This window comes from Lepidochelys olivacea (assembly GCF_965140295.1).
Source record: "Lepidochelys olivacea isolate rLepOli2 genome assembly, chromosome: 2".
In the NCBI taxonomy this organism is placed as follows: Eukaryota; Metazoa; Chordata; order Testudines; family Cheloniidae; genus Lepidochelys; species Lepidochelys olivacea.
This window is the reverse complement of record NC_140412.1, coordinates 65,376,336-65,394,566: the sequence shown is the minus strand read 5'-3', so window position 1 is coordinate 65,394,566 and position 18,231 is coordinate 65,376,336. Positions and strand designations below refer to the sequence as shown.

General features: G+C 35.9%; 1 protein-coding gene across 12 annotated transcripts in view; it reads right to left on the bottom strand.

Annotated features, from left to right (window-relative positions):
* Positions 1–18,231, bottom strand: part of ASPH (aspartate beta-hydroxylase) — a 203,488-nt gene that overhangs the window by 120,570 nt on the left and 64,687 nt on the right. For 8 of the 12 annotated variants that reach the window (XM_084619332.1, XM_084619338.1, XM_084619339.1 and 5 more), the window contains 4 exons: positions 7,209–7,298; positions 1,876–1,950; positions 1,107–1,379; positions 379–444 (listed from right to left, as the gene is read on the bottom strand). In XM_084619332.1, the coding sequence (XP_084475458.1) occupies positions 379–444; positions 1,107–1,379; positions 1,876–1,950; positions 7,209–7,298 (504 nt within the window). Of the gene's footprint in view, positions 1–378; positions 445–1,106; positions 1,380–1,875; positions 1,951–7,208; positions 7,299–12,427; positions 12,991–18,231 lie in introns of those variants that run through there. The other 4 variants (XM_084619343.1, XM_084619344.1, XM_084619335.1 and 1 more) reach the window with 3 other exon arrangements.

Sequence of the window (18,231 nt, the reverse complement as noted above, 5' to 3'; positions counted from 1 at the left end):
AGTCTTTTTAGTCTGTCCATATGTGAAAAAATGTTCTTTGTGGAATTTTACTGTCAAATACATATTCTAGACAGCCAGGGGCATACGTTGAATGCACTAAGTCTTTCTGCAGCTTCTGCACTATTGAAGACAGATACTTTTTTGTGATTACAAAAATTCTTTCCTTACATTATTAATTTTAAATTGCAAACTTCTTAGTCCATTCAAAGGATTCAAATACCTCAGACAACAATATAAAGATTTTGGAGCAGTACGAAGTGTTTTTAAAATCACAACTCTAGATTAGTTCAGTGATTTCTATTTAGCTTTTCTGTTTTTATTTTTAGCAGTATAGCAAAAAACACCAGTATTATGGAGTTAAGAAAAAAAGAGTCATACCAGGAATTTCAACTGCTTCAGGCTCACCTACTCCATGCTCCTCTACCTGATCATGATGGTCAGTTTCTGAGACACAAAAATGAAAGAAGTGTTTTCATTTGTGTGTGTGTGTGTTTGTGTGTGAGAGAGAATGTGAGTGAGATTTTACACACACACACAAATAAAACTAAGTAATGACAGAGTCAAATTTCAAATAGGCTTCAGCACAGCCCCTAAATTTCCACAGTAAGACCATCTGGAGAATAAAATAAAAACGTGTAGGTAGAAGAAAGAAAATCTAAAGCAATCAAAAAATAATCTTGTTAAAAACAAATAAAACAATAGGATTAATTAATATGCTATGAATTAAAATGCGTTAATCTTGTCTTGATTTACGAAATATTTATATTTGGGAATAGCTTTTGCTGAGGTTTAACATGTCACATATCTCCACCAAACTAAAATTTAGATGGAATCACACTCTTAAAAGGCATGCACTACATGCACTTCATAAAGTGCAATGTACACTCCCGTAGGTGAACAAAGATGTATTTGTTTGTGAATATTTGCCAGTTATGTTCTCAGTTAATGGTTTGTACACACAAACGCAGTAACCGGCCTGTCACAAAAGAAAGGCCCTAAAAACTTCAATGAGAATTTCTGTCTTGTTACACTTAGATAAGTTCCATATATTAGCTCTTACTATTTCTATAAGAATCAACTAGAAATATTTTAATTGGTTCAGATACCTTCCTGAATTTGTTTTAGTATTTCAGATACTTCAGGTATTTCATCTTCTAAAGCTCCATAAAGGTCATCAGTTGTAGGAATTTCAAAAGCTTCTTGGTATACTTCATCCTTCTCTTGCCGTGCATCATTTAATTGTTCCTCTGCACCTTCCTCATGCTCGTCATTTAATCCTTCCTCTGCACCTTCCTCATGCTTGTCATTTAATCCTTCCTCTGCACCTTCCTCATGCTTGTCATTTAATCCTTCCTCTGCACCTTCCTCATGCCTCTCTCCTGATTAATAAGTACAGAGGATGTAAACACCATACCCAGCACCCGCTGAATTAAATTTCCAACAAATAATCCACATTCAAATTTATCTCTAGTAGTTCTTAGACATTCCCCTAAATAAGCAGGGTCTTAACCATTATCAGAATGAACTTCTAAAATGCCTGTACATTGATCCACTCGAGAAACAGCTAGGAGAGAGAACCAGTGACAGATGACACCATCCGTATCCTCCTCTCTTGCTATGTCAAGATATAACATTTTGAAACACTACTTGTAGACTGGTCAATGGGAGCGACAGGTACTCAGAACCTCTGAAAAATCAGGCCCGTTATTGGGCTTTGTTCCCTAGACCACCTGGGCGTTAACAACTTGTTGGCTATCCTGTCACATACAGTAGAAAGGAAATACAGTACACTATCATCAAGAATCTCTCTCAAATTTGTCTAGTCTGTTGTGCTGTTTATAAATTCTCTGGTGACTGCGAAGTCTGAATTCATACCAGCTTGTGAATGGAGTGCTTCATGAAGAATGGCCTGAATTTCCTCTTCCAGTTCTGCTTCAACATTCTTGTGCTCTAAATGGGTTATAAAATATGTCAAAGATAGGTGCAAAGGATAACAAAGTTTGCACTTTGAAACTGTTGCAATTAGTTAGTTTGTAGTAAAAAGATGGACATATTCAGTAAAGAAACTCCTTGACCTCATTAGATCATTGTAGAGTTTTCCTATCACCTCTGTAATTAATTGGATTGGAGGTAGGGGATGAGATAAAATAGGTTGCATTTTTTTTAAACAGTATAAATGAACACCTTTGCCAGACTTCTAGCAATTTCACTGAAGATGAATTGAAAGCATTTGCTTTATGCTTTTTAGTATGTCATGAACATCAACTTTTCTGTACAACTTTAAGTGACAGTATCTCGAATGATTTCAGATAGTTGCATTCCAGCTGCCATATAGTAATCACCAAGAACTCTCTGGTGTTAACCTATATAAACATAAACATACACAAGAAAAAAAATCAGCCCCCACAACTTTTAAAAATAAAAATGGCAGGCACTGAAAAAAATTGAACTGCTTCAAGTAGCAGTAAAACTCTGTAATTTACCTGACCCACTATTACGTTTTATGGTTCTAAAACCCACCACATTATTTCAATCTCTTAAATAAAACACTTTTACCTTATGGGCAATGTCGTGTGTGTGTCATGCTGTAGGGACAGCAAAATACTATCCAAGTCAGTGGGGTTTTTGTTTTGTTAAAAAAAAACAGGTAAGTAGTGTCAATTTTTCCACTGTTAAGACTTCCCAAGCAGTTCATGCCACATTACACACAACGGTCCCATTTCTGACCCCTTTATTTATGATTAAACCTTTGTCTCACGCTCCCTCACACACCTGGTTTTAAAAATTGCTTCAGATGATTGGTTCTCCTTCCAGCAATTATATAGCTCCATAAATAAGATGTGAATACAGAATATTTTCCAAAGCAGTACTATAGGAGTTAAAAGACAAGCCTGCGAAAAGGAAGTGTATGTATGCGTGCATGCACGCATGCGCCTTCAAGGACATTGTTTTGTAAGTCTTAACTTTATTTCACCTCTCAGATTTACGGGGCTCTAATTTAAGACAATACCCACACACAAAAAATAAAAGAAGAAGAGGTGATAAACAGCAATACATACTGTATTATCAAATTGAGCTTTCAAAGGTGTCTTGATGAGAAAAAATATGCCATGTCCATATTATTTATTGCTTCCTTTATCATCTCTTTCATGTGATAGAGACAGAAACTGATTACTACAGTTAGGTATGTGCAACCGCTCATTTGTGTACACGTAACTCAGTTACCAATACTTAATGTGCACAGGCTAAACCAGAAATTCACAGAAGCATGTGGCCAGGTAGGTGCGCAACTACTAGGTAAATACAAAAATATTCAATATTAACGAAGACATAGAATCACAGAATATAAGGTTGGAAGGGACCTCAGGAGGTCATCTAGTCCAACGCCCTGCTCAAAGCAGGACCAATCCCCAATTTTTGCCCCAGATCCCAAATGACCCCCTCAAGGATTGAACTCACAACCCTGGGTTTAGCAGGCCAAGGCTCAAACCACTGAGCTATTTCTCCCCCCTCCCAACATCAAGCTCTGAAAACCTATGTTGAGTCTGCAATGGTTTATACACAATAACATCTTCCTGCACTGAATATTTGGCCTACACTGTTACTAAAGATACCATTTCTTCTTACAATATGCAAATACTGGAAGGAAGGTTGAGTGTTTGACAGTCACCAGATTTACTCCTGGGGGAATTCTGCACCACTGCGCATGTGCAGAATTTATGTCCCCTGCAGATTTCTTTGCTTCCCCGCCGAAAAATGGCTTTCTGACAGGGAAGCCATAAGAGCAGTTATAAGACCCTCCCCAGCAGTATGCTTCAGGTGTCCAGGGCAGCTGGCAAAGAGGTAAATCACCATGGGATACGGGACGGGACTGGGGAAGAACCAGCTGATGGCTCCTACCATGCGCCGGGCTCAGCTCCTAGTCCCAACTGGGCTGGGAAGGACAGGACTTCATCTTCCCCTTCAGTATCCGGGGCCATGTCAGACTCACCCAGATTTCTCTTCTGGCTGTAGGAAACTCTGCAAACCCTCCTTCCTCCACTCCCCCCGCGCCTCAGCTGCAGGAGAAGGGATCACTACAGGGAGCTGTTCCCCCATCCAAACCCCCCTCATACCCAGAAATTCCACTGAACCTCACCCCTCACCCAGAACCCTCCCCCCCGCACCTGGATCCCCACTCTACCAAGCCCCAACCAGCTGCACCTGGATCCCCCCCATATTAAGTCCCTCCATACTTGACATGGAGAGGCAGGGCTCTGTGGTGTTTCCGGGGCAGGGCCCTGTCCTTGCACTATGTCAGGGTTGGGTGCAGCTTCATCGCTGAGTCTGTGTCCCAGGGCGGGGGGAGCTGCACAGTGATCTCCCACCTCCGTGCAGCCAGTGTCCTGTGATCCACAATGTCATGCTGGAGCCTTCATTTATTTGACAGATAAAATTTTCAGAATTTTAAACTACTGTATGTAGAATTTTTAATTTTTTGGAGCATAATTTTAAAAATTTTGGTGCAGAATGCCCTAAGGGGTAATCATTGTAAGTTCCAGAAAGATAGGTCCTGGGTTTTAAATATGAAATTTTGGAACACTATATTTCTATCAATTGAAGAAAGATTTAATTTCCTATTATGAAGCATGCACACACACACACACACACATTGAGATATGGAAGAAAATACTAGTTTATTAATCCTTATATGAATCTTTTTCTGGATTTGAAATTCAAAGATAAAGGTAAACAAAATGGCAACTAATAAGTCTTTGTAAAAACCAGTGACCCTTAAATGCCTTCTGGCTCTTCAGTTTTACACATACTGAACATATACTACATAAATTCATGTCAGCTTGAGCTACCTGAGCTTCTCAACAAATTAAAATATTACTCGTAAAATGGACTAATTTTTCAGAAAGGAAGTCTTTTAGTCCTTGTCCAGAGCCTACTTCACAGTGGCTCAAACTGAAGAATTTGTCTGAGCCAAGAAAAATGGAATGGGTTAATCTTTAATGCTTAAAGTAGGTAAAGTACTATTTATAAATAAAGTATTACCAATAGATTTCTTTTTTTAAATACTGATGTCTATTACAAAGATTTTAAAAACAAACCACAGAACTCATTTGCAGAAGTTTCCATAAAACTCTCTTCCATTATCAATATTAAAATAGTAAGATTATAATATATGCGGTCCAAATAGTGACTATTCTTTTTCTAATCCCTTATTCAGGAGCAAAAAAGTTACACTATATAGAGGGAAGTGTCAGATAAATTTAAGATTATATAATTAGATACTCTTTTTGAAATTCTAAATTCAAGTAAGTGACAACAATGGATTTACAGTCACTGGGAGAATAACTGCTTAAAGGAATATACCAAACTGTACTCAATTCAATTTAGATAAATGATTTTAATATGCTTTTTAGATTAAATAAATTTAAACACTGAAGACAAATGTTAACGTTTCCGACATAGGAATTTAGAAAACACACCAGATCTTTGTTTCCCTAGGGTGCTTCTTCTTATAAGAGTATAGACATAGGATAGAAATTATTTAATACAAAATTGTAGGATTAAGTTGTACTATTAATATTAAATATAAATCAATTTATAATATTAATATTTATATTTATTATTACACCAACTAGGTACTATACATGTTTGCAGAAAGGACCACTCAAAATAGTTAATTTGCGTAATAATACTTTGGGCACTTATGCAGTTCATGCATTCAGATCACTTAAAATCAGTGTGGGAAATTGAAAATTATTAACTCAGCTTTTAAATGAATTGTATAGCAAAATTAAATGCTGTAGGAAAACCAGCAACGTTTGTATGTTTGGATGAAGTGCATATACCTGGTATCTTCAGAAAACATGGAAATTACTATTTAAAAACTCTATGAATTTTATCAGTTGTGGTACAAGAAAAATAATTCGGCTTTTTTAGCACAGACTCTTAATTTCCAGTTTATTAACAATATGCCCTACATTCATAACTCATTCTGTATAGTCCTATGCACATATTCAATAGGATGTGCTTTCTCAATGGATAGAAAAAGATGCAGAAAATCGGTTTTTAGAGTCCAATCCATGCATTGTGGCTGGTAGTAAGTAATACTTGCTAGCAAGCACTTGTAAAATTAGGTCTTTATTTCCTTGAATTCTGCGTAGGACTGGTGGGTTTTAATCTTTGTGATGTTTTAATCAGGAAATCTGTTCCTGAAGGTAGATTCTGAACATAAGTACAAGTACTTGAGTAGTACGTAAGTACTGAATGCTTAAAATATGTAACACTGATCAAACTTTGCCCAGTTATTGAGCTTAAAATATTGCAAACACACAAAAAGCATTTAAATTACAAAAAGAAAATACCTCTTTTTGGGGTGGGTGGGTGGGTGTGTGTGTGTGCAGTGCAAACCACTGTGTGGTCCTGAGCCTAGTTTGGTGGCCTCTTGGTATTACTACAATAGAAATAATAATAGCAGCAGCAACATTATTAATATTTATATAAAGGGGCATTAATGATGAGTTTACAATTGTTTCCACACTTTTGTTCCAGCAGCTGAGCCAAATATGAACTCCCAGTATAAACTATTATATATGTTATAAAAACAATTTTTAAAAATGTTGTTCTAATTTAAAAAAAACAAGTTTTATGCCTTTTTCCAAGTCACAAACTTAAATTCTATATTTGGATATTTTGTCCTCTAACCAGGAGAGCAATGAAATCATAAGAGACAGCATTTATGTACATTTTTATGTATTGTACTACCTTCATGTAACACTTGGTGGAGCAAGTGTTAAATTAAACTTTGAAGACTATTCAAACCAGCAAATCTGCTCCCATTTTATCTATATGCATATCAGCATTTGTATTCTTAGAGAAAAATGTACTGGAACAATACTATACAAATTGTAGTCAAGACTGTTTACAGATGCTTTCTGTTGTATGAATTAACCAGTTAAGAATTTTAATGTTTATTGATTTTAGAACAGTTACTTAAAGTGATTCCTGAATATTCTGTGAATGAATTACTACAGTAAACCGACAACTATTAAGAAGTAAAATGGCAAATGTTGGCAACAGAAAGAAGGGATTTTTTTTTTTTTACCTGTAATGAGAGGTCATGCAATTTCACATCCACGCAGACAAAGGGACCATAATTCAATTGAAATTTTTCTTGTCTTTTGTTGTCATGTACAGTTTGTGAGAGACCTTACCTGATTTAACGAATGACTGCTCTGCAGGTTGAATGGACTCTTCAGATTCAGCTGGTGTTGGCTGTGCTGGGACAGATCTTTCTTTAAGTCCTGCATTTTTCAGTTATAAAGTTAACTTTAGGCTTTTTTGTCTTGATTTAATTATATAGCAGCATGAGATAATCTTGATAATCAGCATGAGATTCAATTATATTATCAGTAAAACAAATGGACAGTATAAGCACCTGAGGATTTACTCAAACAATGTACTGTTCTAGGTTGTCCCTAACAATACATTCTCTGCAAAGACTAAAGCATGTTGAGAGGTTATTTGAAGAATACATAAACATAAATTTAGAAAAATGGGTAAAGATGCCCAAACTTCTTTCATTGGTATAAGTTTATTGAACAAAATCCACACTGATTTAAACACATCACAATACTGTTCATAGGCTTTGTTTAGTATGAAAAAGTAATGTATGCTGATAAAAACAGACATTTCTTTTCACTTCACCTATTTCCAAATTTAAAAAATGGTACGTGATTTTTTTTAAGCTGTCTTATCTTGAGTTCTTCTAAAAAGTTTTCATAACACATAGCTCGCAATAAAACAATTGACTAGGCTCACAAATATAGCTCAATAAATTGTAAAGAAGGCTACAAGCCTAACTGTGCCTTCAGATTCAGCAATCTACCCTTTAGTTCTCTTCAGTCCATAAATCAGGTCTATGAATTCTGTAGCAAAATTATGATTCACAGAGTTCTGGTACAAAGGTTTCCCCAATATAGTAAGACTTGCCGCACAACTAAATAAGTGCCTTTGGATCTCACCATAATGGAAAACAAGGGAGATGCACACATACAGTGATCAGTGCCAGGGTAAGAGGGTCACAGAATTTCCAGGTGGGAAGATCACCTAGTCCCATCTTTCAGGTGTACAGTGCAGAATTGGTACCTAATGCACATTTACCACTTACTTTCTAAAACTAGACTGCATAAGTGAAAGGTCTGAGTCACTCACATTGAGAGATTGAGATCTTAGGATGTAAAACATTCTCAAGGATATCCTGATAATCAGGATAAATTTTCCTCTTCTATAAGAGAATGGATACAAGCCAGAGTTCTTATTCAATAACCACACTATAAGGTCTACACGCTTCCTGTATTGTTCTCATTGAAACATATCAGATTGTACTGTCTCTCTCTCATTAATAGAAACATTCATTCCTAAAATGTCAAACTCATAAAATTTCGAATTGATTATACATCAGGATTTGTTTTAGGATTAATGAAATCCAGCATTAGTCCCTGAACAGCGTTCATTAGGGCTCAAACAGGTCTAATTTTTGAGGCCTCAACAATGGAGGCGGCAGTGAGAACTTTAGTTCCCTCAACTCTATTTTAGGTGTTTTTAGACAGGATTATGTTCTATAGGTTTTTTGAATTCATTCTCAACAAAAAACTTAGCCTAAATGAACATCAATCAAAAGATAGAGAAATGACCAACTATAAGTATTTCAACAGCTCTGTAGGATCTTCTTTCTAATAGTTACAAGCACAGATGAAACATGTCAGTACTTAAAATATTTGAAGCCTGATTTAAAAAAAAACAAACAAAGCTGCAGTTCACCACTCTGCATACTAACTCCTCCTCACTTATAAAAAACCAACACCATGGCAATTCAGTCGTCTTGCTGCACACGCCAAAACAAACTCTTAGTTTCAGATCTCTCACAATATCAACTGCGTTTACAAACTTGGTAGATCAACAGAGCATAAAATATATGTTAAAGTATGTGCTCGTGTCTTGGTTTCGTTGTTTCAAGTTCTCCATTTCTCTTTAAGTATAAACTGGCAGAGCAACAGATATGCTGTAAGTATGTGATAGGAAGTCAGGAAGCTCCAAGTTGCTCCAAACAAGTTGCTCCAAAGTGAACTACACCATACCCCTTTAAAATTGACTTTAAGCCACCACTTCAGTTCCATCAGCCTTTTTACTATTATTCTGTTTAGAGCAATTTTTCTGAAAGCTAAATCTGCATTATATACCTTAATTTCACAACCACTTCTGGGCTATTCTGAACCATTTTTATGTACGTAAACAAGTACTTTTATATACTTAATGGGATATTTTAAATTACTGTGGTACAAGGATTGTTTAACTCATATCTTTTATACTAATAAAGCTCAGGTGTTTTTAAATTACACGGAACAACATGAACAGATTGTAGCAGACCAGCAAATCCAGAGTTAAAAGATTAATATTGCATATTTGACTTTTTCTCTATAAAAAAACATAAGATTGACTGGGTCACTCTAGTGCAACATATTTATGCAAGACATGCCTTTGGGTTTGTCTACATTACTTGCTGGATCGACAGGCAGCAATCGATCCAGCAGGGGTCAATTTATCGCATCTAGTGAAGACACTATAAATTGACCGCTGAGAGCTTTCCCGTCGACTCTGGTACTCCATTGGAGCGAGAAGTGTAGGTGGAGTCGACGGTGGAGTATCGCTGTTGACTTACTGCAGTGAAGACACCGTGGTAAGTAGATCTAAGTACGTCGACTTCAGCTACTCATGTAGCTGAAGTTCCGTAACTTACATCGATCCCCACCCCACCCCAGTGTAGACCAGGCCAAATGTCCTCAGAATATGCTCAGAGGACCAACATCTTTCAGAAAGAAGGTACACGATGATGAACAATCTTCTGTTGAGATGTTTCTTGTAAGTATCATTTCCTTGATTGAAACAGTACACACATTTTAGTTTCAGGCTCTTAAACGTGCCTTTATACAGTAACAACTGCATTGGATTTAGATGTTTGATTTTAATGAAATGTGTTTTGAGACACAATCCCAAGTACTAGATTACAGTGTGACTGATCTTTCACCATGTATGTGTATGTTTATTCCATTTAAAACTATATACATATTAGAATTCACAGAAAAACGTGAAGTAACAATTACAAAGAAACACGACAGTCTGAACTACATTAGAAGTTGTCATGAAGCTGCTTTCAAAGAACAGCATCTTAAGTAAGGTTCCAAGGCTGCAAAGTCTTACACACGTGCTTAACTTTATGCATGGGAATAGTCCCAATGAAATCAATGGAACTTCATGTGTGTATAATCTTTGTAAGATTGGGACATAAGAGGATTGTTTGGGGTTTTTGTGGCTTTTTGGGGGGGCATGGGAGCGTATGAGGGAGAGTTAATTCTGCCTTTTTTCCTCAATGCCACTCGATGCGTGCAACTTAAAAATACATACTTGTACATATTCTTAAATATAACTGCTCTGTTCACTTTGAAGACTTTTTTTATGGCAAGTGAAAAAAGTTATTTTTTATGTATACTGAGACATCTGTTCCAGTTTCCCAGTAGGAGAAAAAAAGCAATCTAAAGTAATTGATACTGTTAACTGTAATGTGGCAGTTCAGAGCTTGGAAGAGATAGAGGCATTAGAGAACGGTATGACACTCAAATCTCCACCTCCCTCCACCCAGATGTACTTTTCTCTGTTACCAGATATAAGAAAAATGTTGATGTACACACCCTCAATCCAGACACTGGAGGGACCCTAGATGTAATCTGCCAATAGAAGTACGTCCAGTACCTAATTACAAGAAAAGCGTTTCTCTATCAAATATTTATCTTCATTTCCAACAGATTACAGTGGAGTAAGAGATAAGAATATTAATATTGTTACTGAAACTTAAATTTAGGAGAAGTCTGGGCTTGTTATGCAAGAATAGATGTCCAGTCCCATTTCCAAAGAAGATTTAGAAAAAAATTTTTAGAGCTGTTCTGAGAGATTTCTATGTTCACTCCCACATTTTTGCTAATCTAAAATGTACCCTGATCAGTACACGGGTGTGTATATATACACTTTATATTTATATTTTCCCAGTATTTAGAAAGTAATTCAGTATGTCATTCCTCCTAATTGTGTCACATTGTACTGTAGTATTTGCCATTGTTTTTGTTTTCAAAAATATTGTTTCCTTCACAGCACTATATAAAGGTATTAAAGCACCATACAAATATTAAGCCTCAATACAACTAAGCATGCATATATGTACTGGATCAACTGAGAGACAGAAGTGAAGTAATTTATACAAGGTCACAGAACAGTTTATGGTAGAACCAGAACTGAGGTGTCAAATTCCAAAACCTTGCTAGGGACCACCAGCCACTATAGTCAGTGACCCTCAAGTATCATTTTCAGATTTTGTTCTAGTCTCTTGTAATTTTATTGTGCAATGATTCAGCATATAATCAATTCTATTTGTTTGTACAATAAAATCAGAATTTGTACAATAAGTATCTCTTATCATATACCAACTAGAAATTAAGTACAGATTTTGTAACACACTGAAATACACTATTTCTGAAGAAAGTTTGTAATACCCTATTTACCCCAATTAATAAGACTCTTGGATACTTCTCACTCTTCATTGCTGAAAATAAAACAATAAAATACCAATCCAAAAAGTGAGCTAATGTACAGAAGTAGAACATTTAGAATTATTGTAGGAATAAGCTATTCTATGAGTGGCTACAATACACAAGTCTGTTCTCTAACCCAGTCCAGCCAAAATACAAATAATGGTACAATGTTAGCTTCCTGAAATTTGATCAGCAAGCAACAACTCCCATTTAGACATCTCAGTAAGTGGCTAGATTTTCAAAAGCAGTAAGTGCCCAGAAGCTTCCATTGAGAAGGGAGCTGCTGGCTTCTGAGCACTTTTGAAAATCTGCCCCCAATTTTGGCTGCTGAATACTTTTGAAAATCTCACCCATAGTGACCTAACAAAGGTTTCAGACAAAAGATGAAGCCAACACAACAGTAATTTAGCATAGTAATAGCAATACAAAGCAAACGGTCACAGGACCATTGAAAAACATTACAGCACTCAAAAGCATCAGACTGTGACAAATGTGTTTCTTGACACTATTTCTAGTTTGCATGTCTTCTAATGAAATGAGAATTAGTTTCTTACAACAGGAATTTTCAACACTTGCGTAATGTCCAGGTTGACCTCTAAATAATACATTAATAAACTTCTACATATGATCCACAATGTTTTTACACGCTTCACATATCTACAAGAAAAATGTAACTTTAATACAAAGCAAGAGACATATATTTAAAGGGTTAGATTGGTTTGATATTTTATGTAAAAAAGAAAAAAGTCAGATTTCAAAGCTATACCAACAATTTTTAATGTACAGGACTTGTGATCAAATACATTATGTACACATTTGAGCTCCACAGCAGATATATTTGTTGTGTGTTTACAAATGCAAGTACACACATAAGCAGTCTGCATAACTGTCACTCACACTAATGACTTTCAGAAAAATTGTTACTAATACACTAAATTATGTTACCAATACACTGAATTTTTCTCACCATCAAACTCCTATTTCTGTTTTTTCTTCTCATCTTCCTTTGCTGAATTTTCAGAAACTCCGGAAGGGATTTTAGTTATCTTTTTAGTTACTGTGTCTTTCCCTGCTTGAGAAGGGGTAACCTCCTTTTCAGTGGCTGATTTCTTCATAGTTTCATTGGGTTTCACATTTTTGTCTATTCCTGATTTTTCATTTTCCTTGCCTTTGTCTTTTTTAACCTTGTCAGAATCTTTCTTCAATTTAGCCACCTCAACAACTTTCTTAACCTTTTGGTCAGCAACTTTTCCTTCCATGGCCTTCTTTTTCTTTTCTACAACTTTGTTTTCCTTCTTCCTGGATGCTTCTCTCTCTCTTATTTTCTTGAGTGGTTCTTTAATTGCTTCTTTTACTTTTCAGATTTTCATTTAAAAAATGAAAAACGTTAATTAAGAGCACAATGTTTAGATCATTGAACACAATTTTGTGCAACTTATCTGCATAATTCAATGACAATTGCAGCTCCAAACCTGAATAATCTAAGATGACCACCCATATTATTTTTCCCCCATCTAATGCTGGCATAGCTAGCAGATTACTTTTTATTCTAATTAACCCATAACAAAATTAATGAAATATTTATGCAGAAAGAGATCTTGATGCCTAAAGATTTGTTAATTAGGACTGCAATTTAAAGCTATTAATACATTTATAAAACTAAACAAATTAGATCTGAGTTTAATACTGAAGTCTGAAATCATGGAGCAGATGCAGAAAATAAGCATCTTATATTAAACTGCTGTATTTTCAATTTCATCCACTAATAAAACTACTTTTCTATACCTGATACCGTTAATTTACTTTTACGGAACACTCAGACTTTTCAATTACTTTGTCTAACACCTCTTTGATCCTGGTACTTTGAATCTTACGTGATAAAGCATTGTATTTGTAAGACTACCTTCTTTAAAACAAGATCTACTAATGAATTTTTCAACCTCATAGATCAGCAAGGAAATTTACAGTAACTAATATCAATAGCATAACACTTTAGGGACACTGTCACCTTAGTTAGGCCAAAGATTACAAAAAAAATTAATTTGACTAGGAAAAAGTTTGAGACTACATCAACACTGTTAGTAAATTAAAACCAGAATAGGGAGTACTAGAAACTGATTGTAAAACAAACAAACAAACAAAAAACAAAAAAACCCCAAACTGATCCGTCTAGTTTCATTGTACAATGAAACGCAAATGAACAGCATGAGAGGTAAATCTGATTTTAAAATCTTGGCATTTTAATCAATAGCATTAATATACATACATTTTTATTCTGATTTTTATCTTGACATTGTCCCTTTCATACTTAATTTGTCTTATTTATTTAAATTAGAATAGCTTAGGACTATGATGCAACATTCAGATAACATGCTAACAAAGCAGATCAACACAGCCTTCTCAACTACTGAAAGTACACACACACAAAAAGATTATCAGTTATATTTTAAAAAGGGGACTACTACTGTAAGGTATTTGAAACTGGTAGAAATTTTCAAACGGGGAGGGAATGTTTAGGGGTGGCCAACCTGTGGCTCCAAAGCCACATGCGGCTCTTAGAGGTAATACGCGGCTCCTGGTACAGGCACCGACTCCAAGGCTGGAGCTACAAGTGCCAACTTTCCAGTGTGCCAGGGGGTGCTCGCTGCTCAACCCCTGGCTCTGCCACAGGCCCTGCCCCCTCTCCACCCCTTCCTGCCCCCTTCTCTGAGCCTGCCGTGCCCTCGCTCCTTCTCCTTCCACCCTCACCCGAGCCTCCTGTATGCCACCAAACAGCTGATTGGGAGGTGTGGGGAGGCAGGGAGAGGTGTTGATCCATGGGACTGCCGGTGGATGGGAGGCACTGGGAGCGGGATGGGGGAGCTGATGGGGGGGCTGCTGACATATTACTGTGGCTCTTTGGCAATGTACATTGGTAAATTCTGGCTCCTTCTCAGGCTGGCCACCCCTGGTTTACACTAATGTTTGTCCTCAATTGTCATTAGGATTTAATATTTAATTTCCTTAACAATATGCAGAAAAGGTGATTCAGCAAAATAAACTTACTCTGATGCTATTTTCATACTTTGTGCAAAAAAATTAATCTGTCAAAATACCTTTCCACTTCATACATAAACCTAGAAACTAGAAAAATGTTTTGCTTACTATGACGAGTTTAGCATAGAAAAAAGTAATTTACTTTCAACCCTGTTCACACCTACAAATAAAAGAAATTAGTCTGGTCCTCTTCCTATTAAAAGCAATAGTAATTTTTACCTATGTAATTTAACAGAAGCAGATATTCAATTCTTACTCAGGAAAGTTTACCCTTAAAGCCTACCGGAAGTTTTGCCAGAGTAAATAATAGCGAAAGCTGTAATGTAGTGTATTACTAACTGATTACCTGTACCTTCTCATTACGTTTTCTGTATATGAAAAGAATATACTCTTTCAATTCATAAAACTTATAATTCAGCCACTATATATCCTCTCAACAGGTTCTCTACAGGATGTACAAAGACTAAAGGCATTTCATAACATTCCTTCACTACAATACCATACAATTCTTCAGGAAGAACCCAAACAGAACAAGTAATTAAATGGCTCATTTATTAATATTTTCAAAACAAGTTATTCCAAACACAATGCAAAACAAAAGCTATACATTTCAGCTGGCATGCAAGGATAAGAAAAAACAGTATTCATATGTGCATGAGAGCTTTCCCCAGTAGACATTTTTTCTAACAATCTTTCCACTGTAAATTAACAAAAAAATAATTTGGTACTCTAGCCTTAGAGGAAAAAATTATAACCAATGATGATGTAAAGTTTGTTACATTCAACAAACAGGCTGCCCAGTACAGAGTAGTAGATGCAATACATTCGCCGGGAATAATCTTTCTTCAAATTAGACTAGAATTGCAAACAACCCTAGAAACAACATCCAATTATAATAGGAACAACCACTAAACTCTACTTTAATTTCTAAACCACACTGAAGAATTACTGGATGAAATTCTATGGTTTATGTTCAGTAAATAACCAGACTATATGATCCTAATGGTCCCTCTTCTGCCCGAAGATCAATAAATCCCTTAAATATCTGAAAACAGTAAAGATGTCACCGAAGAGGATTAAGGACAAAGCAAAATCGTGGCATATATTCAAAATGTATCTTTCTACATACACAATATGAAATAACAAAGTTGTAAGTCATACTCAGCGAAATCATGCAAAAAACTTGCACAAAGTGTTTTTGAATAGATTTACAGTTAATTATATCCTGGATTAGGAAAGCACTCAAATTAGCTGCAGATGGATAAATGGAATTTGAAATTCTGACTGAGATAATTTGCAGGGTATTTGTTTGCTGCGTCTCCAACTGAAAAGACAACCATCACATCTAGCATTAGTAGCCAGAGTTCAATTACCTGGTTTGCAAATCTCATGCATTTCAGGCATTAGAAATTATTTGCACCAAACTCACTGACAAAAAGCATTAAGTACCTTTGGCCTTAGCTTTTCTCTTGTCTACCCCTCCTGGCTCCTCTCCTGATGTTTGTAAGATGGAAACAGGTTATAAACATATTTTGTGATATTCAATACATTAAGCAAACAACATACATAATTTACCAATCTAAAGCAACAACATTTCATTGGCTCTTTATGGTAGAGTTCCAGATTTCTTCCAAATGCCAACCATTTCTAAATATATTTTGAGTAATATATTTGTTAAAATAAGAACTCTTTACTGTACTTCCATTTGTTGGAGACAGCATGGATTGCAGGACTGGGCTCAAATTAGGGTAAGATGTTCATGGAACAGTTAAATGAGTCCCACAAATACCAAGCATAAGCAGACCCCTGCACCCATCACACAGACAGCAATAAAAGGAGCATTAGACCATTACCACCATGGTGATGGCAGCCTTCCCTACCGATGAGCAAGCTTACTTCAGTAGACATTGTGTAATCTGCTACGGCATAGCCAGCCAGTGAGATGAAGACCAAGTACAGTATGTGTCTGGGGCTATAGGTACTTTAACTGAAACAACTTTCAAACTACTAAACGTATCCACCAATCGATTATATGAATACTTTTGGCCTCTACAGTTAAACTGCGTACTTTGTGCTGAAAACTGACAAAAAAATGTCTTTATTGTACTGAAAAAGACTTTTTGAACTGCTGGCCCTGCAAACTTGACCTGAGATCTGAAAGTCAAACTGTGTTCTCGCCTCATGATTTATCAGTGATAAAATAGTTAAGGCCTACTTGGCTGGCAAAATTATACTTGTGTAACTTTACTGCCTCCAGCGAATAAACTTACAAGAACCAAATAAATCACTCAGTTGAAGCAAAAGGAGGAATACTATTGAGCTGATGGAGATAGCAGAAGTAATAAAATGTATTCAGCAAACTTATGAAGCAAGTAGATATGAAAACACATTTTAAGCTGTTTAATAATTTAAAATGGTAAAAAAACCTGGTTATTTCAAAAGCTTTTTGCATAAATAAGAGAGTGATTTAATTAGGAAAAAAATGTACAGAACTTAATTGTACCTTTCTCCCAAAAGATCAGTAATTTAAAATTTTATTTCTAATTGAAATGTGCATACTCCATAGGGAGAGAGCTCAGCGAATACCCTGTTTGTATTTTATGGATGTTTCACTTGTTTATAAATACCCATAATTTGCTGCAATCCAACTCTTTTTATGTAGACAAAGAACAATCCTCAAGTTCTGAGCAAGTTCTTAATGCAGCCCATGGCTGCGCAAATTTTACATTCCCCTCTATTTAGCAAGCCAACTAATAGTATTTCCAAATCAAAGCCATGTCTATCATTCTTGGTCACAGAATTCTACAATAAAATATCTCTAAACACTTAAAACAAGAACAAACATACTTTAAAATTACTACTCTATTTCGATCTGATTTGAATGCTTTACAACTTTTGGCATCAATATTAGTTTTGTTTTGTTAGAGAGAATTATTATGGTAAACAAATATGATTTCAACAAAACAAAACCCTTACCGCATATCAAGCGGTTAATGCCTCACATGGTTAACATTAACATATTATAGTTATACCTTTCTAGGAGAACGATGCAATAGCTGAAATCAAACCTATACCACACTGCTACATACATTCATACATACATAAACAAACAGCTAGCCACAAGAAAGATTTCAACCAAATCAGTAACTTTTCCTGAAAAGTTTGTTTTGTTTTGGCTGTACATACCACATTTTTTAGAAGATACTAAAATATAGTTTTCATAAATTTGAAGGCATATATTGTAAAAGTCAGTATTACTACCATTTCAATCATATGTGATAAACATATGTGACAAAGTCAGGCTGGATGGCTGCAGGAGGGTCTGGGAAAACAGATATGTTAGCCCTAGAATGCTAAAGGCCCTTTTTCCTACAAACTGGGAAACGGTTACTTCAGGTCAATTAGGGACACCTGAGTCCAATTAAGGGCTGCCTGAAACCTGTTTAAAAAAAAATATCTATTCTGGTGAGGAGAGGACAAACTGCTGCAAGGCTGGTGGCAGCATAGAGATAGGTTTCTCCAGTTGAGAGAGTGCGCTCCTCCCCAGAGGGGAGACACC